This window comes from Mustela lutreola, chromosome 11, assembly GCF_030435805.1.
Source record: "Mustela lutreola isolate mMusLut2 chromosome 11, mMusLut2.pri, whole genome shotgun sequence".
Classification (NCBI taxonomy): domain Eukaryota; kingdom Metazoa; phylum Chordata; class Mammalia; order Carnivora; family Mustelidae; genus Mustela; species Mustela lutreola.
Window position 1 is genome coordinate 89,376,309 of NC_081300.1, and position 18,912 is coordinate 89,395,220.

The 18,912-nt window shown below is 45.4% G+C and overlaps 1 protein-coding gene across 1 annotated transcript in view; it reads right to left on the minus strand.

Moving 5' to 3' along the window:
• Window positions 1-18,912, minus strand: part of FBXW8 (F-box and WD repeat domain containing 8) — a 126,798-nt gene that overhangs the window by 12,588 nt on the left and 95,298 nt on the right. Inside the window, exon 8 of the mRNA XM_059138655.1 lies at window positions 7,105-7,232. Coding sequence (XP_058994638.1) covers window positions 7,105-7,232 — 128 coding nt within the window. The remainder of the gene's footprint in view (window positions 1-7,104; window positions 7,233-18,912) is intronic.

Below are 18,912 nucleotides of genomic sequence, written 5' to 3' on the forward strand. Positions count from 1 at the left end.
CTCCCATCTCACAACATACACAGAAATCAACTGTAACTGCACCCAGACCTCAGGGGAACAGTGAAAACTAGAAAAATCTTAGAAGAAAACTTAAAAGAGTAAATCTTCGTGACCCTGGGCTAGAAATGCCCTCTTCAGTGTGATACCAGCAGCACTAGTGACAGAACAAAACGGATAAACTGAACTTCATTGACATTTTAAAACTTCTGGGCTTCAAAACACCAAGACAATGAAGGGACAAACCACCAACTGGGGGGAAAAGCTTACAAATCCCATCTGAGAAAGGACTGGTATCTGGAATCTATTAAAGACTCTGACAACTCAATAAATAAAAAAGACAAGTAGCCCAGCGAAGAAAACAGGCCAAGGATCTGAACAGACACTTATTCGATGAGGCCAAAAAGCACATGAAAGAAAGTTCAACACCACATTAGCCACCAGGAGAACGAAAATCAAACCCAGGATGAGCTGCCACTTCACACCCCTTACGCTATAATCAGAGACAAGGGCAAGGCTGGGCGAGGACCCGCGAGGACATGGAGAAATGAGAACCGTCGCCCAGTGTCGGTGGGAGAGTCACATGGCGCAGCCACTTTTGGAAAGAGTCTAGAGTTCCTGAAAAGGTTCAACATTCAGTTACCATGTAAGGCAACAATTCCACTCCTTGGTATATAGCCAAAAAAACGAAAAACCTATGTCTACACAGAAATTTGTACTTGAATGATACAGCAGTATTCACAATAGTCAGAAAGTGGAAACAACCCAAGTGTTTATTAAGTGACGAGCGAATAGATGGGGTATATTCACACGACTGCGTCTGTTTGGCCACAGAAGGAATGAAGAAGTGATTCAGGCTGCAACGCAGGTTCATCTTGGAAACATCGTGCAAGCGGAAGAAGCCAGTCACAAAGGGTCACATTTTATAGGATTCCATTTATATGAAACGTCTAAAACAGATTTGGAGAGACAGAAAATAGAAGAGTGGCTGCCTAGAGCTAGAGGAGCTGGAGGGACTGGGGAGTGGCTGCTGGTGGGTACAGGTTTCTTTTTGGGGTGATGGTGATGGCGGCATAACCTTGTGAACGTTATATAACTCAGCCTTGTGAATTGTAAAATTTTAAAATGGCAAATTGTAGGCATGTGAATTTATCTCAAAAAAAGGTGCTAAAAATTTAAAACTCATCTTGAGATTCCAGGGCAAGAAAGGCAGTGAGCATTGTTGGTAGAGTGACTGTTGCCTTGGCAACCCACTCCCATCTTGACATAGGCCCTTACCACCAAGTCCTATTGAGATTCTCCCTGCAGAGCAGTGACGAACTGCTTTGTTCCAGGATGTTCCAGGATGAGATCTGCTGCCCCCCCGAACCCCCCGTTTTCATGGTGGGGAATGAGCAGGTCACCGATGAGGAGGATGGAAAGGGGCCTCAGTTAACACAGCCCCCAACTGCCAACTATTCATTTATTTAAATCATTGAGGAGAAAGTGGGGGTTCTGCTCTGGCCAAGAGGAATGAAGCCCGTTACTGCCTGTCTCCTGCTGACCACAACCAAATCCTCTGGCCAAAACACAAAGCAAACACCTGAGGACACTAGAGAGTCAACTCCGGATGGTGGGCTGTGGAGGAAGGGGCCCCTTGGGGAAAGGTTTCCCATCTCCTCCCTCTTCTCTCTCAGCCACGCCCCAAGTATGAGCTCCAAGAGTTGTGTGGTAGTGCAGGAGCTCGAGCTCCGAAAGAAAGGCCACCTTTCTGAGGAACCGAGGCAAAGGGCCCTTGCAGTCCCAAGACTGTGTGTGTTGGGGAAGGGATGTCTTTGTAGGGACCCCCCCTCTTTGTTCATAGCCTTGTTACCACAGAGCTGCACGGTGGTAGTGAAGCAGGCAGGGAAAACCGAGAGAAACCCTTTCTTCTGGTCAGAGGCCCAAAGAGCCTCTGAACGCTGGAAAGTATAGGGATGAAGAGAGGAACACACTGACAGAGAGCCTGTTACTGTTTGTACAAGCCCGCACACAAATCTCCGGCTCCTCTCTGAGCTGTGCAGGACAGCTCCAACGCGGCATATAGCAACGGCTCCGAGATTTCATCTAAGATTTAAAACACGTCACGGCACCTGGGTGGCTCAGTGGGTTAAAGCCTCTGCCTTCGGCTCATGTCATGGTCCCAGGGTCCTGGGATCGAGCCCCGCATTGGGCTCTCTGCTCAGCAGGGAGCCTGCTCCCCCCACCCTTCTCTCTGCCTACTTGTGATCTCTGTCAAATAAATAAATAAAATCTTTAAAAAACCCAACAACACTGTGATCTCCAGAGGACCGGAATAGACAGTTTTTCTGAAGACACAGAGATGGCCAACAGACACCTGAAAAGATGCTCAACATCACTTATCAGGGAAATGCAAATCAAAACCACAATGAGTTATAACTTCATGCCAGTCAAAACGGCTAGTATCTAAAAGAAATAAGCACTGGTGAAAATGTGGAGAAAAGGGGACCCTGTGCACTGCTAGTGGGGAAGGAAACTGGTGCAGCCACTGTGGAAACCAGTATGGGGGTTCCTCAAAAAATTAAAAAATTCCACTTCTGGGCATTTACCCAAAGAAAACAAAAACACTAATTCGAAAAGATACATGCACTCCTGTGTTCACTGTGGCATTATTTATAAGAGTAAGATATGGAAGCAATTCAGGTGTTCATGAATGGTCGGACGGATGAAGACGATCCGGTATATATTCACAACGGAATATTCTCAGCCATAAAAAGTGAAATCTTTCCACTTACAACATGGATGGACCTAGAAGGTATTATACTGAGAGAAAGAAGTCAAAGAGAAAAAGACAAATACCATATGATTTCACAGATGTGGAATCTAAAAAACAAAACGAGAAAAAACAAAAAAACAGAAACGGACAGTAAATACAGAGAACCAACTGGGAGTTGCCAGAGGAAGTGGGTGGGTGGAAGGATGAGCAACACTGTGAAGGAGACTAAGAGTACAAAATTCCAGGTATAAAATAATAAGTTGCCAAGATGAAAAGTACAGCCTAGAGAATACAGTCAAGACTGTACGGTAAGAGATGCTAACGACACTTGTCCTGGTGATGACGGACAGACGGCTGAAATCACTGGACTAACAGAACACTGCATGTCAGCTGTACTTTAGTTAACAAACAAAAAACCACATACAAAAAACCAATAGCATCTCAGACTGACCCCTGGGTAACGTGTGTGGGACAGAGCCAAGAGAAGCATTAACAAAACCTTTGAAAATGGAGCTAACACTGGAGTTACCACCCACAGAAGACAGAACATGCAGTCTGAACCTAACCAGGGTCACTGCCTTTTTACAACAACAACAAAAATCCTTTTCTTTTTCTTTTTTTTTAGAGTAGGCTCCACACTGCGTGGAGCCCAACATGGGGCTTGAACACACAACGCTGAGATCAAGAGTCCGACACTTCGCCAATTGAGCCACCCCCAAGTGCCCCCTAACACAAAAACCTTAACATTCTCCAGAGGATTATACAACACAATCCAAAGTGGACACAACATGACATTTCCAATGTCCAGGATACAATCCAAAAGTACTTGACATACATCCCCACCCCCGACACCACAGAAACAAACAAAAAACACCAAAAAATCCCCAGGAAAATGCGACCCACTCTTAAGGGAAAAAACAACCCAGATTTGGGGAATCACCAATGACTTTAAGAGCAGCTATTGTAACTATATTCCAGAAGGTAAAGGTAAAATGGTAAGAAACAATGAATTTCTGAGCAGAGAAACAGACCTACATGCAAATTTGGAACCCCAAAAACCGGAAATAAAAAATTAGCACTGGGTAGGCTCAGGAGGAGAAGGATATGACAGAGGAAAGAGTCAGTGGACCTGAAATTAAGTGGGAGAATTATTTACACTCCGAAGGACAGGAAGTTCAGGGAAGAACATGAACAGAGAGCATCAGTGGCCTGTGGGATAACACCAGAAGTCTGACATCCCGGAGTCCCAAAAGGAGAGCAGAAAGGGATTAGTGCAGAAAACAACATCTGAAGAAATAATGGCCACAAACTTCTCAAATTTCGTAGAAGACATAAATGTAGAGATTTCAATGCTCAGTGAACCCCAAACACAGGTTAAACTGAAACAACAAACTGGCCTATTTCCTTCAGTCTCTCTCTTGGTGACCTACTGAGGCTTCTTGTAAATGTTATCATTCCTAAGCCATTAATTCATGTTGCCTTCATTGAGCAAATGCATCCTTTCATTTCATTGAAAACACCGTTATTTCATGTAGCATCTAAAAATGCTGTCAATTAATTTTAAGATTTCCTTATAAAGGATACGTCCTGATTGCACAGCTGTGAACATATAAAAAGGGCATCTTAGAATAAATACAAAACTTCGTGTTGAGCCCTGACTGAGCGCTGGACACCGTGGTGAGAACAGACACGAGCCCACTCCTGACGTTACTCCTCGCTCTTCTTGGTTTAGCAGGAAAGGACAAAATGTGTGTTCAGAAGAAGTCAATAATCTATGATGTTAAAACTCTTGTGCAGAGCCATACTCCTCCCTCTCCCTGCTTTATGGCCCTTTTCTCCCAGGAAGGGAGAAGCACAATCCAATCATAACCATTTCCACCCTAATCATTCTCTTCATCTTTATCAGATTTTTTTTTTCTGGAAAGGGTGAGATGCTAGGTGAGCTGTTCTTTCCCTTTAAATTTTAGCCACTCCACCCCCCACCAATGCCTTAAAAAATTCTACCCGTTGTTTGCTAATTTCCTTACATTCATGAAGATTACTTTTGTCTTAACCTGGGACAGTTTTATGTATCTTTAGAGTCCACTTCATTTTCAAGTTATTGATAGAGTACTAGGCGCAGTAGAAATTAAGTTTAAATAAAAATTTAAAAAGGAAATTCCAGGTTTTTAAAATTGCAGCGGCCATTAACTGACAACCAAGTACATTGTTCTCTTCATAGTACTGGACCCCTTGCTCCCACTTTTGAGATAAAACATAAGCTATAAGAGCCTCTGTGTGCTTCTCTAACGAGATCCAACTCCTAGCTAGTAAGCCTTTGCTGAAAACACATGCACACCCCATTCCTGCTACTAGATTTGAAACTCTAGATTCCTTACTCTTTCCTTTTTCCAGAGGTATAATTTTTTAACCCCTGTATTTCCAAATTCATTTTGCTTATGCTACTATTCTGATTCATAAGGAACGACCTCTGTGACGGCGGGCCCCTGACATCCCAGCAGCGGCCCACCAGCTGGCTAGGACTGCCCCGATGAAACGCCTCTCTGAACACCCCCTTCTCAACTCCAAGCCACTAGTCTGCTCTTTACATCCACAGAGACCGAGGATGAAAAAACAAAACAAAACCAAAAATCCACACCATAACACTGGTTTCCTAATGAAACAGACTTCACATGGTCAGATCTGCACTTGAACATGACCAGAGAGCCGCTCTCCATAGGGCCTTTAGCTCCTCTTCTGGCAGCCCTGCTCCAGAGGACAAGGTCAGCTTTACAGAGTTTGCAGGTCTGCTAATGGACCGGATGCCGTTCGGCTGACAAGGGTTGGGACAGTCTGGCTTTAACTGTCCCCGTCCAGCCGACTGGGCTAAGTAATGCAGGCAGCAGAGACCTCTTCTCTGGAACAGCACTGGAACACCACGGCGGCTTCCTGGGAGCCTAGCTATAGTCGAACACCTAAATGCTCATGCCGTAAGCAAACTCTGAGGGATGACCTACAATCCTAAACCCTTCCATTTGGATGCCCCCAAGAGGCCTCTGCATTCGCTGTCCTGGAAAGAGAGTAGTAGCAGCTCGATCCCTGGGGGAGATCCTATCAGATAAGCGTGGAGCCTTTGTGCGGCTCAGTCTGCAAACCACAACATAGAAGTAAACTGCAAACGGATTTCATTTGCTGTGCCACATGTGGGGCCACTTACCAAGCCTGGTTTGTTTTTTGCTTTTTTAGAGAAAAACTGTACATACAATGAGGAGTTCAATTCTTGAGCTCAGAAATTATCAGCCATTTTAGGAAGCCTTGAGAACCAATTTTCTTTCCACAGAGCACACTCACATTATCTTTCTGCTCTAAGGGAAGGGGGTAGCAGAGGGGTGAAGGTCAGGAGTTGAAAATATTATTTGACACAATAATTATTTTTGCAAGCTGCTGCACTGGTGCGGCAGAGGTCTGAGACTTGGCACACAGGAGTGCCCGCCTTGCGATCTGATCCCCCCACCGAGCAGCCCACCACCTGCAGCCCGGGGCCGGGCCCGGGGGAGGGGGCGCCGGCAGACCCTGGCCTCCAGCCATGCTACCTCTCTTCAGGGCACTGGATCAGACATGGCAGATAACCAGCCAAAAAAAAAAAAAAAAAAAAAGACAAGGAAAAGAAAAGACAAGGGAGAGAAGGGACGGGGAGGGAAAAAGACCTAAAATTTGGACTCAGAGGGTCTTTTCAAATACTTTAATCCTTTCGTGCTGGTAGTTCCTGGAGCGTCCGTTACTGGCACTGGACCCTGTAGCAGGAAAATCCGACTCCCCAAGCCAAAGCGTTAAAGAGAAGACTGCTAATCAGCTAAATAGAAACTGGAATCTGTTCCCATCAAGTCCCTTTTCCCCCCCATCACCAGAGGGACACCATAGTGTTCTGAAATACACTCTTGACATCATTTGGCAGGCAATCCTATTCTGCTGAACATGATTCAGCCCTTAGGTTATTGTTTTTAATATTAGAAAGTGAGCTTTTAAATGCCAGACAAATTTTGCAGCAGGGGGACAAAAGATATTCCAAGTGGTCTCACTGGACCTTCTACCAACTGTGTCCACCAAATGGCTTAAAAGACCACCTTCCCATGGCGTTTCAGAAACGAGGCCGAGAGCTAGCTCTGCCCAACTATTACCTAATGCAAGACTTTGTTCTCCAAGTTCACAGAGACGGTATTTAAGGATCAGGCTGAACTGAGGCGGCAAGGCTGTGGAGTGAGAACACAGCCGTGCAAGCAGCAGAGGAAATGAGCGAGCACGGGGGAGGCGAGGGGCAAAGACCGGCAGAAAGCCACCGCGGCTGCAAAACATGGCTCTTCACTCACACCTACCTCCTGTCCATGTTGCCGCTGACCATGAGGTTGGGAGGGCTGTCTCTGAGGTTGACGCAAGTGAAATCACCAAGCGCGTTGCCCAGCTTTGAGAGGCACCGTTCTGCTTCCAGGCTGTACACCAGGATCTGAGAAGGAAGGAAGATACGTGGGTGTGCAGCTGCGTACAGCAGAGCCCCATCCAACACTTCTTATCCTAGACCATCACCCAGCAACCCTTAACGGACATGTACTGCTGCATAATTTCCTGACCTTTTCCAGCACAGGGATATGGCTCTTAGAATGACAAAAGTAAATGCAAAAGAAAATAAAAGAACAGCCAAAGAGTTCCCAGGCCAAGGTACAAAAGTCATAGGACACAAAGGAAAACACCAAATGGGGACGTTAGGTATCCCAATTTCCTAACCCAGAAAGAGCAGCATGGAAACTAAGAGTCAGTGACAACATCAGATTGGGAAGCTGCCTTCTGATCTTCTGATGTCCACAGATGTGCCAGCCTGTGTTATCTCATTTTCCCCATCTCTGTCTTGCTATCCCAGAAGGAGAAAAAAAGAATGGTACTATTTCCAGGAGGATGGATAGTTAATCACTACATGACAGATGATTTCTTTAGACTAAACTACAAACCAAAACACAAAGTCTTATTCCCGAACATTAAAACAAGTTTCTTAAGTGAGGTATAACTGACATTCCCAAACATCTCTCTCTCCAGCCACTCTCCCCTTGCTAATTTTAGGAGGTTCTGTTCTATAGGGTGTCTCTAGACTACGTGTTCATTATGATCGAACAGTTCTGTGCTTTCTTTCCAGCAAAAAGAAAAAAAAGGTGGCTCATGAGAAATCTTTCTAAAGATTATTTAAGTCTTTTACTAAAAAAAAAAAAATTCAATTAATTAACATTAAATGTTTGCTATGGGGGTGCACGTGTGGCTCAGTTGGTTGAATGTCTGCCTTCAGCTCAGGTCATGATCTCAGGGTCCAGTGAGCAAGCCCGGTATCAGGCCCTATGCTCAGCAGGGAGTCTGCTTCTCCCTCTCCCTCTGCCTCTGTGATCACTCTCACTTCTCTCAAATAAATGAATAAAAATAACATAAAATAATAAAAATAACATTAAAAAGCCCTAGATGCTTGCTATGGATTAGTCATTGTTGTAAATACTCAAGATACTGCCCATGTGTGCCCCCAAATTCACAGTTCAAAAGCCACCTCATCCTCATTCTCTCTCTCTCTCTGACACACACATACACTTCTGGGCACGTATTCTTTTCTGTTGATCATGCGGTTAAAATGACTGAACTCAAAACTATTAATGTTAATATTTTGTAGAGATTCTCCTCCTTTTGCACACACACGGAGACGGCACGCTCTCTTTTCCAACCTTACAGTTATCAGTTTATCAGGATATTCTTCTTTCAGTATTGAGAGGCTGATGATCTCTACCTTGAAAACCATGATCTCCTTATCAACACACATTTCTAACAAGTGAATCTTTGGAAATGCTTCACAGTTAAAACAAGATTATCACCTTAATTAATATTGCCAGCAGCTCCTGAAAGGAAGAGAGACTATTTCAAATTTGAAAATGCCTTCCTAATCTATTAAGACTATAGAGAACAAGCTAAATTTTATTTGTTTTCATGCAGTGGAAAATAACTTTGAAAAAACTCCAAGAATTCTATACAGTTCTAATAATTCTGAAAGTAATTCAATAATTCTAAAATATAAAAAAAAGTTATTCTTCCAAGTAAGTACAAAGAAATAATCAAATCTTCTATCTATAGCAAATAACCTAAAAGCTGCATAAGATCAGTTCTAGGAGGAAGAAAAAAATTAACAGCAATCTCATGGTCTCTCACATAGGCTAATGTAAATAGAGCTCTTGGTAGAGTTCTTGGACTCAATTTCTTTTTGTTTTCAACTTCCATAGTAGGAAGGTAGGCCTCTGATGTGCGAACATCTTGGGTAATTGTAAGAATAAAAATCTGGTCTTGAGACCCTCTTTTCTTTTTCTCATTCCTTTTTGACAAGCGGAGGGTCCTCTCGAAGTGACACAGGGAAATCTGATCCCTCTCCAGAAAGACTGCAAATTCATCATAAAGGCATCAAAGTTCGTAGTCAAGAGTCAAGTATTTTCTGAAATGTTTAATAATTCAATGAATCAGAATATCCAAAGAGTACCTTTACCATTAGGGTTAGTTAAAGACCACAGAGACTAGAAAACACATTACCCATCTCCGAGGCGGTTCTTTCCATGTTAAAAGTCCCTTAACGACCTTTACCATTTCTCCCTCCCACCCTCCCGCACTCTCTCTCTTTTAATAAGGTTGAGCAAATGGGACTTCATTTTATCTGATTGCCATAGACGAGTGAGATTAATTATTCATGCTCCCACTCCCCCTCTTGTTAAGACCATGCATTAGACTAATTTTTCTCTTTATTGCCCTAGTTGGGTGAGTCTCAACCCAGGGCCACTTGACTCCCTCTCAGAGGTGTGTGGATATGCTAGAAAGAAGGAAAACACTACCCAGAGCTAAAATCTCAGACAAAATGCTCTGCACTAATGTGACCGCCAAATCAATAGATATTGCTGGGATTTTTCCCTTTAAGTACCAAATGTATGTTACAAAAGAGCCTACATAAGTGATTACAGAGCAAAGTTTTAGATTAAGTATGAGCTCAAGTGACAAAATTAAGGCTGGCGCCTCTTCTGCAGAGAGAACTACAGGAGATGCCTGTGCAGAGGACACCGGGAGGTGTGCCTTGCTCTCTGGCTTCCAGGTAGCTAGCTACTGAAAGGGCACCTGCTGGAAACAAGCATTGTTTAAAAAGAACTTCAGGGGGCACCTGGGTGGCTCAGTGGGTTAAAACCTCTGCCTTTGGCTCAGGTTATGATCTCAGGGTCCTGGGATCGAACCCCACATTGGGCTCTCTGCTCAACGGGGAGCCTGCTTCCTCCTCTATCTCTCTGCCTACTTGTGATCTCTGTCAAATAAATAAATAAAATCTTTAAAAAATAAATAAATAAAAAAAATAAAAAGAACTTCAGCAGAAAGTTCCCCCCCCCACCCTGCCCCCAGAAACCTTAACGTATTTTCATAAACCCTAGTTTAAGAATCCAAACTTTCCATTTTGGCAGCTGTTCAGATTTCTTTGAAATCTTTTTCTTAAACAATCTATTTTTTTCTGATTTCAAGTGTAATATATATTGTAACACATTCTAACAGAATTACAAGAAGTTGAAAACCTTCTATAGATCCATCTCAGAAATAACCACTTCAGCAGTTAGGTGTATACAGTGTGAGACTTCCTTCTGACACAGATCTGCCTTGTCTCTTTTTTTTTTTTTTTAAAGATTTTATTTATTTATCAGAGAGAGAGAGAGGGAGAGAGAGCGAGCATAGGCAGACAGAATGGCAGGCAGAGGCAGAGGGAGAAGCAGACTCCCTGCCAAGCAAGGAGCCCGATGTGGGACTCAATCTCAGGATGCTGGGATCATGACCTGAGTCCAAGGCAGCTGCCCAACCAACTGAGCCACCCAGGCGTCTGTGTGTATATAAAACTGTTTTCCTTTGAATGGAATTATGTTGTTTTACAACTTGTTTTTCCTAAACAACGTGAGAGTCCTTTCCTCATGAGTCTCTATAGATAGACCTTGTTCTTAATGGCTGCACAGAATTTCTCTACGGATATGTAATTTCATACTGATGGCTACTTTTTTAGACCAATAATGTACTTCGTTCAACAGTTAAGTCAACATATATTTATCAATCATCTTTACAGCCGGTACTGGGATGACCCAGGATGGCGGAGGGCCTGCAGAAGCCTCAGCCTGCTGCCGACTGTAAAGGTCGATCCTCTCACCAGCTGCTGCGCGGCCCCCAGCCGTCCCGCTCCCCCATACCTGGGACTTGCCTCTCTGAGGAAACCCACCTCACAGCCAGGTCCTTGCATCTGGTGTTGTGACTAGTGATGGCAAGGGGAGGGGCAGGGTACAATCAGGAAGGAGGCGGCAGCCCCAGGGCCAATATCAGGGGTGCCTGGTGCAGGTGGGCCCTGTACTTTCCAGGAGTAACCCGGAATATTTGGTGTGCCCAGGACCGGCTATCCAACCAAAGCTTGAAGGAAATAGCTGAGAAACAGTAGCCACTGTCCCTATAGTGGGATAAGGTCCTTCACCCACCCAGTGGATGGCATCTGAGTGTCACTGCAAATGTTTCCTAAATCTGGGACTCCTACTACCTTCATAATGAAACAGGAGCCAGCCGCACACAGAAATCACTACGAAGAGATTATAGAGCCTCACAGTCCCAGACTTTTTTTGGTCATGCACTGCTGGAAGAAGAAAGGAACTTCATTTCCATTTTGATTTTAAACTTACCCAAACAGTAAGTCCTCCTCATAGTCCTCAATTGGCCAAAGGCAGGACACCAACCCCCTGATCAATCGGCTTGCCTCCTCAGGGCCCCAGCACTGCCTTTCTAAAGGAGTGGGGAGAGGTCAGAAGGCTTCTTTACAAGATGGTGGCATTTAAAAAAGCACAGTGGGGGACACCTGGGTGGTTAAGCTGGTTAAGCATCTGCCTTTGGTTCAGGTCATGAGCCTGGGGTCCTGGGATGGAGTCCTGCATTGGGCTCCTTGCTCAACCAGGAGCCTGCTTCTCCCTCTGCCAGCCACTCCCTCTGCGTGTGCTCTGACAAATAAATAAAATCTTAAAAATACGGGGCACCTGGGTGGCTCAGTAGATTAAGCCTCTGCCTTTGGCTCAGGTCATGATGTCAGGGTCCTGGGATCAAGCCCTGCATCTGGGCTTTCTGCTCAGCAGGGAGCCTGCTCCCCCCACCCCCCACCGCCATCCACCGCCTGCTTCTCTGCCTACTTGTGATCTCTGTCAAATAAATAAATAAAATCTTTTTTAAAAATCTTAAAAATAAATTTAAAAAATAAAACAGCATAAAGATCACTTGTCTGCTGCCATTTTTAAAAAAGGGAAGTGACAAAGAGAGCTAAAGGTTGGGAGATGCTGGGCTGAGGGTGGCTGTGGGTGAGGATATCTGAAATCCCTGGAGATGACAAAATCTACCTGCTTTCTTTCTTGATTCCCTAAGAAGCCACCCCCATCACTGCCACACATACTTTGCTCTTCTAAGGGGGATAGCCTTGGTAAGAAGCCAAATTCTAGAGAGTAAAGCAAATAATCCTCATGTTCTCTCCAATTCCATCCCAATTAAGCTTATTTTGTGCTCTCTCTGTGCCCTTGGCAGAATTCAATTTGACAAGTTCCACTCTTGTTAGTACTGAATGTATTTTCTGTCTACATACTTCACCTGGTGTTCCCAAGATGCCATCTTGAACCCCCAGACCTGTGTTCTCAAACACTGGGCTCTGGGCAGGCCACCTGAGGCTCTGTTACCAAGCATCACACCACACGCTGTTAAACACTTCTCAGACTTAGGCTCAAAGTTCCTGGGGGGCAGAAATCCTGTCGTTCACTCCTGCGGCACTGATCGAGGACCGAGTGTGTGCTTGGAGATTAACTGATTGGTACATGGTATCCAGCTCACCACAGTCCAGTTCATAATAAATACCCAGAGATGCTTTGTTTTGCTCTGCACATTCTTCCCTCATTTCTGGATGCCTAATTTTACTACTGGTCTATATGCAAAGAATCACTTCATCCTACTCAAAGTAGGAGGTTCCATAGATCTCTCTCCAGAAAATCCAGATTCTAGAACACCCTGACTGTATCTAGGCTAAGGTTTTACCCTGACAACACAGCAGACTAGAATATGTAGAAAACCCTCTTGTTTACAAACACTGAAAATGCTGGATAAGTTTCAGTCTATTAAATATTCTTCAGACATTCTGTTTAACTCCTAAAAAATCCGAGAAATTCTGAGGAGCCAAAAATGAAGAGGGTGCTAAAACCAGAAAAGGAAGCGGCACTCATGTCAGGGGCTGCTCTGACGACATCTGCCAGCACCAGGTGCCCAGAACTGGAGCAAGAAGAAGCAAAGTTTCCGGCCAGCACTAAACAGAACACCAGAACTGAGATGTCTGCCTCCAGTTGAGGCCGTTGTACAGATAGGTACACTCGGTAAAAAGCAAACTAGGGAAAAAGTCAATCCACTGGCAAAGAGAGCCTACCTGGAAGCCTGTCTGCCTCAGGTTCAGCTCAGGATGGAAAATGTGAGCTCTGCTCTGCCCTCACACAGGTTCTCACTTTGAATTTATGCTACCTGCAAGGCCCCAAATCCCTATGCCTACTACTTAAAGTACTTTCAGGTCAGTAACCTGTCTCCTGGTACCTGGCAGAGTCTTCTCAGGAGGATGACCCTCTCAACCTAGGCCCCTTAGGAAACCTACAAATCAAGATCAGCCAAATACGAGCTCATAATTCTAAAAAATCCCAAATAAACAAATCATAAATGAGAGGTAGAAAACAAAGAGAATAATTAGACTTCCAAGGATCTCAGATATTTATTAGATAAAACAAGAAATGTGCTGAAAATGTCTATAGAAATAAAAGTGGGTGAGGGGCTAAAAACAGCAAAGCAGCCTTGGGAGAAACAAAACAAATAGAATTTCTAGAAATTAAAAAGGCAATCGATGAGTTAAAGAACTAATCAGCGTCCAAGAGACTTCTGTGAATCGAAGACAGATTTGAAGACATCATCAGAAGGTAACACTGAGCAGCAGGGATGGACAGTGTGACTAGCACAGAGGACAACAAGCTAGTCTAACACACATGCCCCCTGAGTTCCAGACAGGAAGAGGGAGACGAAAATTCTGACAATAGCTCAGAACATTCTAAACTGGAAGGGAAGAAGCACAAGAAATCCCAAGCAGGAAAAATAAAAGTACACGCACACCTACAGACATAAGAGAGAAACCAGAGAAAAGTAAGGAAAAGGTCTTCAAAGCAGACAAAAGCAGAGGCCATTAGACTGACAGTCAAGATATCAGTGGCCCCAAAGGAATCAAAACCAATAATTTCTTCAAAGGTCTGAGAGAAAAGACCTGCCAGCCAACCATTAGAAAGGATCCACAAAATCACCTTCAACTGAGGTGAGAAAGAGAGGTTTGGGGGATAAAAACACAGAGAACACCTGTGCCTAAAAGACCCTCACTAAAGGAACTTCTAAAGATTATACTTTGGGAAGATGGGCAATCATTCCAGGAAAAAGGCCTGAGATGCTAGAAGGAACCGTAAGCCAAGATTCAGGTAAATGTGCTAAAAGTATGCAGATACTGACTATCTACAACAACAACGCCGATCTGGGGTTACAGAAGTAGAACAGACTGTGTCCAGTCCTTCTTCCACACAGACAAGTGCCACGGATCAGGGCAATGCACCACAGTCACACAGATGCCAGACGCCCAGGGGACCCTCCAGTGCAACGGTCTGCAGTGGACAGATAGTTCCCATGGTTGGCACAAAGGAGGGACTCAACATGTATTTGATGAAAGAATGAGTAAGTGCTACACGTCTCTGCCTGTATCTATCGATCACAGGCCCATGGCCCACAGACCTACGGGAGAGATCTGCTCCACGCATACAAATGAACAAATTAAGTCCGTTTGCTTTTGCACTCATGGCAACATATTTAGCGGTTTCAGAAGTGGGAGGTACAGTTGCATTCAGTACAGATCCTGAAGTGCAAGACCAGTAATGCCCATTTTTAAAAAATTGCAAAATAAAAAGACTTCTCAGCCTTTGGGGTAAGTCTACTCATGACCCAAATGACCCAAGCTGCTCTTCTGACCCAACATCAATATGACCCGCAATAACGTGGTAAACAATTTCGCTGCAAAAATGCAGGGTCTGCATATTCATGTTCGCATACAGAGCTAAGTGAACAGCCTCTATAAATTCACAGATGAGCTAAGATTTAAAAAACGATGAGAAAGACAGACAATTGGGGAGGGAGGGGGGGCCTGGTGAGAAAAGAGTAAATCATACACAAAACAGCCAATAAAAAAATAAAAAAGCAGTTAATATACATGAATAATGGATGTCTGATTTAAAAGCAGTTTACTCCGATATGATGTAATTTTTGACAATCAGCCAGAGAGACTATTTTGTAAGCCCTCGCCAGAGAGAAGTCAGAGCGGGAGGCTTGGTAACACGGCATATCTCTGAACATGTGCACAGTGACTCTCATCGCCATCCCAAAGGTGACTTTCTGTTGGCAAACAGAAACTTGCCTCCCAGGTGCACTTAGCAGCAGCAACCGGCAAGATGCAAGGCTTGAAGAATGAATCCCGGCGCGAGCGCGGATCCCTGAAGTGCAGCGCCCCCTCCGCAGTCTCCATGACACGCTGCTGGCACAGGCCACACTCAAACGCAGCACAAAGGGAGCAGCAGCCTGGGCTGCTTTCATGTTTAAGTTTTAATTGGAGTGACAAGCCCACAAGGCCAAGTTATTTCAGGGACGGGACGGTGTTGCCGAGTGTCGCCAGGCGCTGGGCCGGCAAAGCCTGTGTGCGCTCCCCACCACCGCGTGCCAATGCACCTGCACCCCCCGCCGTTCCAGGACTGGACTCTGCCCGCGAAGGCACTGCCAATCACCACGGCCTGTGCCAAACGTGGGGGCTTTGTGGCGTGGGCAGATGTCTACAAAGGACCAGAGTGAGGCCAAACCAACACCTATTGTGACCTAAACCTGAAAGGAACCCAGAGAGCAGGAGTACGCTCGGGTGAAAATGCAGGCAGGCGTAATCCAAATCTCTCTCCCGCGCTCTCAACCCTATGTCCGTAGATGCTGGAGATGATAAAGCAGGCGGTCTGCTTGTGGAGGGGACAGCACAGGTCTCTGCTTTGCTGCAGAGGGCTCTCTCTAGACACTCTCTGCCCTAGTGCTAGAATAAGGAACAGAGATGCGACGGTAGAGAACTGGTGAAGGGGTACCTACAACCGACCAGAAGTGCTCCTTACCACGCGTTCAGCCCAGCGAAGAGATCATACTTTTATGCAAACATGCCACCGAAAGCTGAAAATCCTCCCATCCTCCTGTTAGGCCTCATGGTAACAAAGAGCACAGCCGGTTTCAAAGTGCTTCACAAACAGCAACCACAGGTAACTGCTCCCAGCCCGCAAGAAAGTTATTCCGTCCACCGCTTGCATACATGGAGGCCATGGAGGCCGCAGACTAGGCGTCTGTAAGCCTACACACTTAACATCGGACTGGATTGTGCTGGCGGTCACACCGGCCGGGCTCTCGGTTCCCGTCTGACTGCGCTGGTGACTTTGAGTGTGGCCCCAGGCTGGACTGGACAAAACTTAGAAGAAGGCAGACAGGCAGTGCGCAGCTAAAATCAGACCCTGGACACACAGGACAGCTGACAGGGGAGAGTGAGCAAATGTGCTGAACGGTCAGGGCCTTCGGTGTCGGGCAAATGGTCCACTACAGCTGTGGTTCACAACTGGACTCCCTCCCCGCCCACACAAGCTCAGAAGTGCTTTGCACTTATAGAATACATAAATAGTATCTGTTAATAGTAATCCTCATATTCCTTCACATAAATCCTTTCAGAATATTCTATGGGATTCTCACAACCACCAAGTAGAAGACAAATAATACTGCCTACATTTTATGCACAAAGAAGTGGAGGCCCATTAGCTTGCCCCAATTACACAGATGACAAAAGTGGCCAAGGACACAGGTGGCAAAGCCCAGCCAGTCCCATCCCTACGTGTCTGCACAATGCCTTTTCGGTTTCCAAGAAAAATGGTTCTTAATAATGGGTAACGTTTATAGTGTCCTCTTAGGTGCAAAGACTACCATGATGCCTGCTCCCCACAATCCCATACGGTGGGGGTCACAGGATTTTACCCGTCGTACACATGAGGAAATGGACGTGTGTTGAGGTGGAAGCACCTACAGTGATGAGGTTGTGGAACTGGGATTCAAACCTGGGTGCTGAGCCTCCACACCCATGCTCGCTCTTGAAACCTCTACCCCGTGGTACGCAGAGTGTGGCCCCAGGACGAGGAGCATTCTAGAACCTGCCAGACATGCAGATTCTTAGGCCCACCCCAAACCTCGACTCAGAACCCTTGGGGCTAGGGTCCAGAGTTCCACATATTTCTATGCTGCCTGGCATTTGAGAACCCCCCACTATACCAATACTGCCTCCCAGGCCAAGAATGAGTCTCTACCACGACAGAAGTATTACTCAGCTGTAGATGCTCACTTCCTGCCTCCCAGTTAACGCTAATCTAGTTAAGAAAAGTGCTGGGCAGTAACAGTACCAAAAGGTGAGATTTAGACCACATACCACACAAGTCAGAGAAGAAGGGTATTCACTGAGAGCCAGCGAGTCAGTAAGGCTCCTTCTGGTAAGTGGGACTCTGGACAGACCTTTCCTGAAAGGACACGGAGAAACAGGAGGGAAAGAGGGAATGCTTCCATTGGTAACAGACATGTCCTGTTGTGGACGGAGTCGGCCTGGCTGGAGCAAGGGACTCACTCTGGAGGTGTGGGATGAGAGCAGGAACTGGACTCCTACAGATCCTGAGGGCCAGTCTGAAGGCCAGCACACCAGGGCCTCACCCACCATCCTCAGCACAGAGCCACAGCTCTGGTAAAGCCTGACAGGACCATGAGGAGGTATGCTGCCAGGTGGTATAAGAGCACAGAGGTGGGGAAAGAGCAGGGACCAGTAAGGGAGGGGGGACTGGGAGCAATTATTTTCATGTCATTTTTGTGAACATGAGACAAGAGTGCACACTCCAAGGAAACACTGCAGGCCAATATGGCCACCCAGAGGAGTAGATAGAGCCTGAACCAGAGGTCCTAACCCAGAAAGATCCAAAGGATCTGGGTACTGAATTTGGCTGAGGTCCAGTCAGTCAGTCCCGTATCAAAGCATCTTTCTGGAGCAGGCGAGGTGAGCAGAGGCCGGGGCCCAGGTCCCAGCAGAGCTGCTTTCTGCATGCCCCACAGTTCAGTCCACTCCTTGCCTCCTCTTTTTGTTTTGAAACAAACTGTTACCATTCTACAATCCTGTAGGTTGGAAACCTACTGTGGGTCTCACTGGCTAACACCTAGTTCCCTGGTCAAGACTAGGGAAGAAATCCGTTTCCTTGCCTTTTCCAGCTTCTAGAAGCTGCCCATATTCCCTGGCTCTTAGAACCTTTCCTCCATGTCCAAGCTGTCAGCAGGGAGTTAGGACCTTCTCACAGGACATCACCTCCTCTCCTGCCTCCCTCTTCTACTTTTAAGGATGCTTGCGATTCCATGGGGCTCACCCAGATAATCCAGGACAATCTTCCTATTTTAAGGTCAGGGGACTAGCAACCTTACCTCCTTCTACAACCTTCATTCCCCTTTGCCATGTATCCTAACCTATTCACAGGTTCTAGCAACTGTGGACATTTGGTGAGGGACACTCTGTTGGATTCCTGGCCTCACTGTGACACACTATAAACCTCATTACTCAGCTCAAATTCCTTAATTTGGAATATGATCCCTCAAGCTTGGACTGAGCTGGAGTTTTCCTTTACCCTGCAAATTAATAACACACGGAGAGAATGCTTAAAAGAGTAACTTTGCGTCCATTAGGACTCATCTGCAACTCAATAATTTATAATTATTAACCCACTCTAACGTGATGCCTCATTGAAACTGGAGTGCTGAGTAAATGAATAAATCATATTTCATTTATGTATTGAATAAAAAGCAAAGTTCTCTAACTTGTAATATTTTGTTAGTCTAAGCTATGTGTATTTGAGAACAATAAAATGTCTTAAATATCTTGAAATTCTACTCACACAGGTCATTTTCTGGGTGCCTTCTTTCTCCTGCTC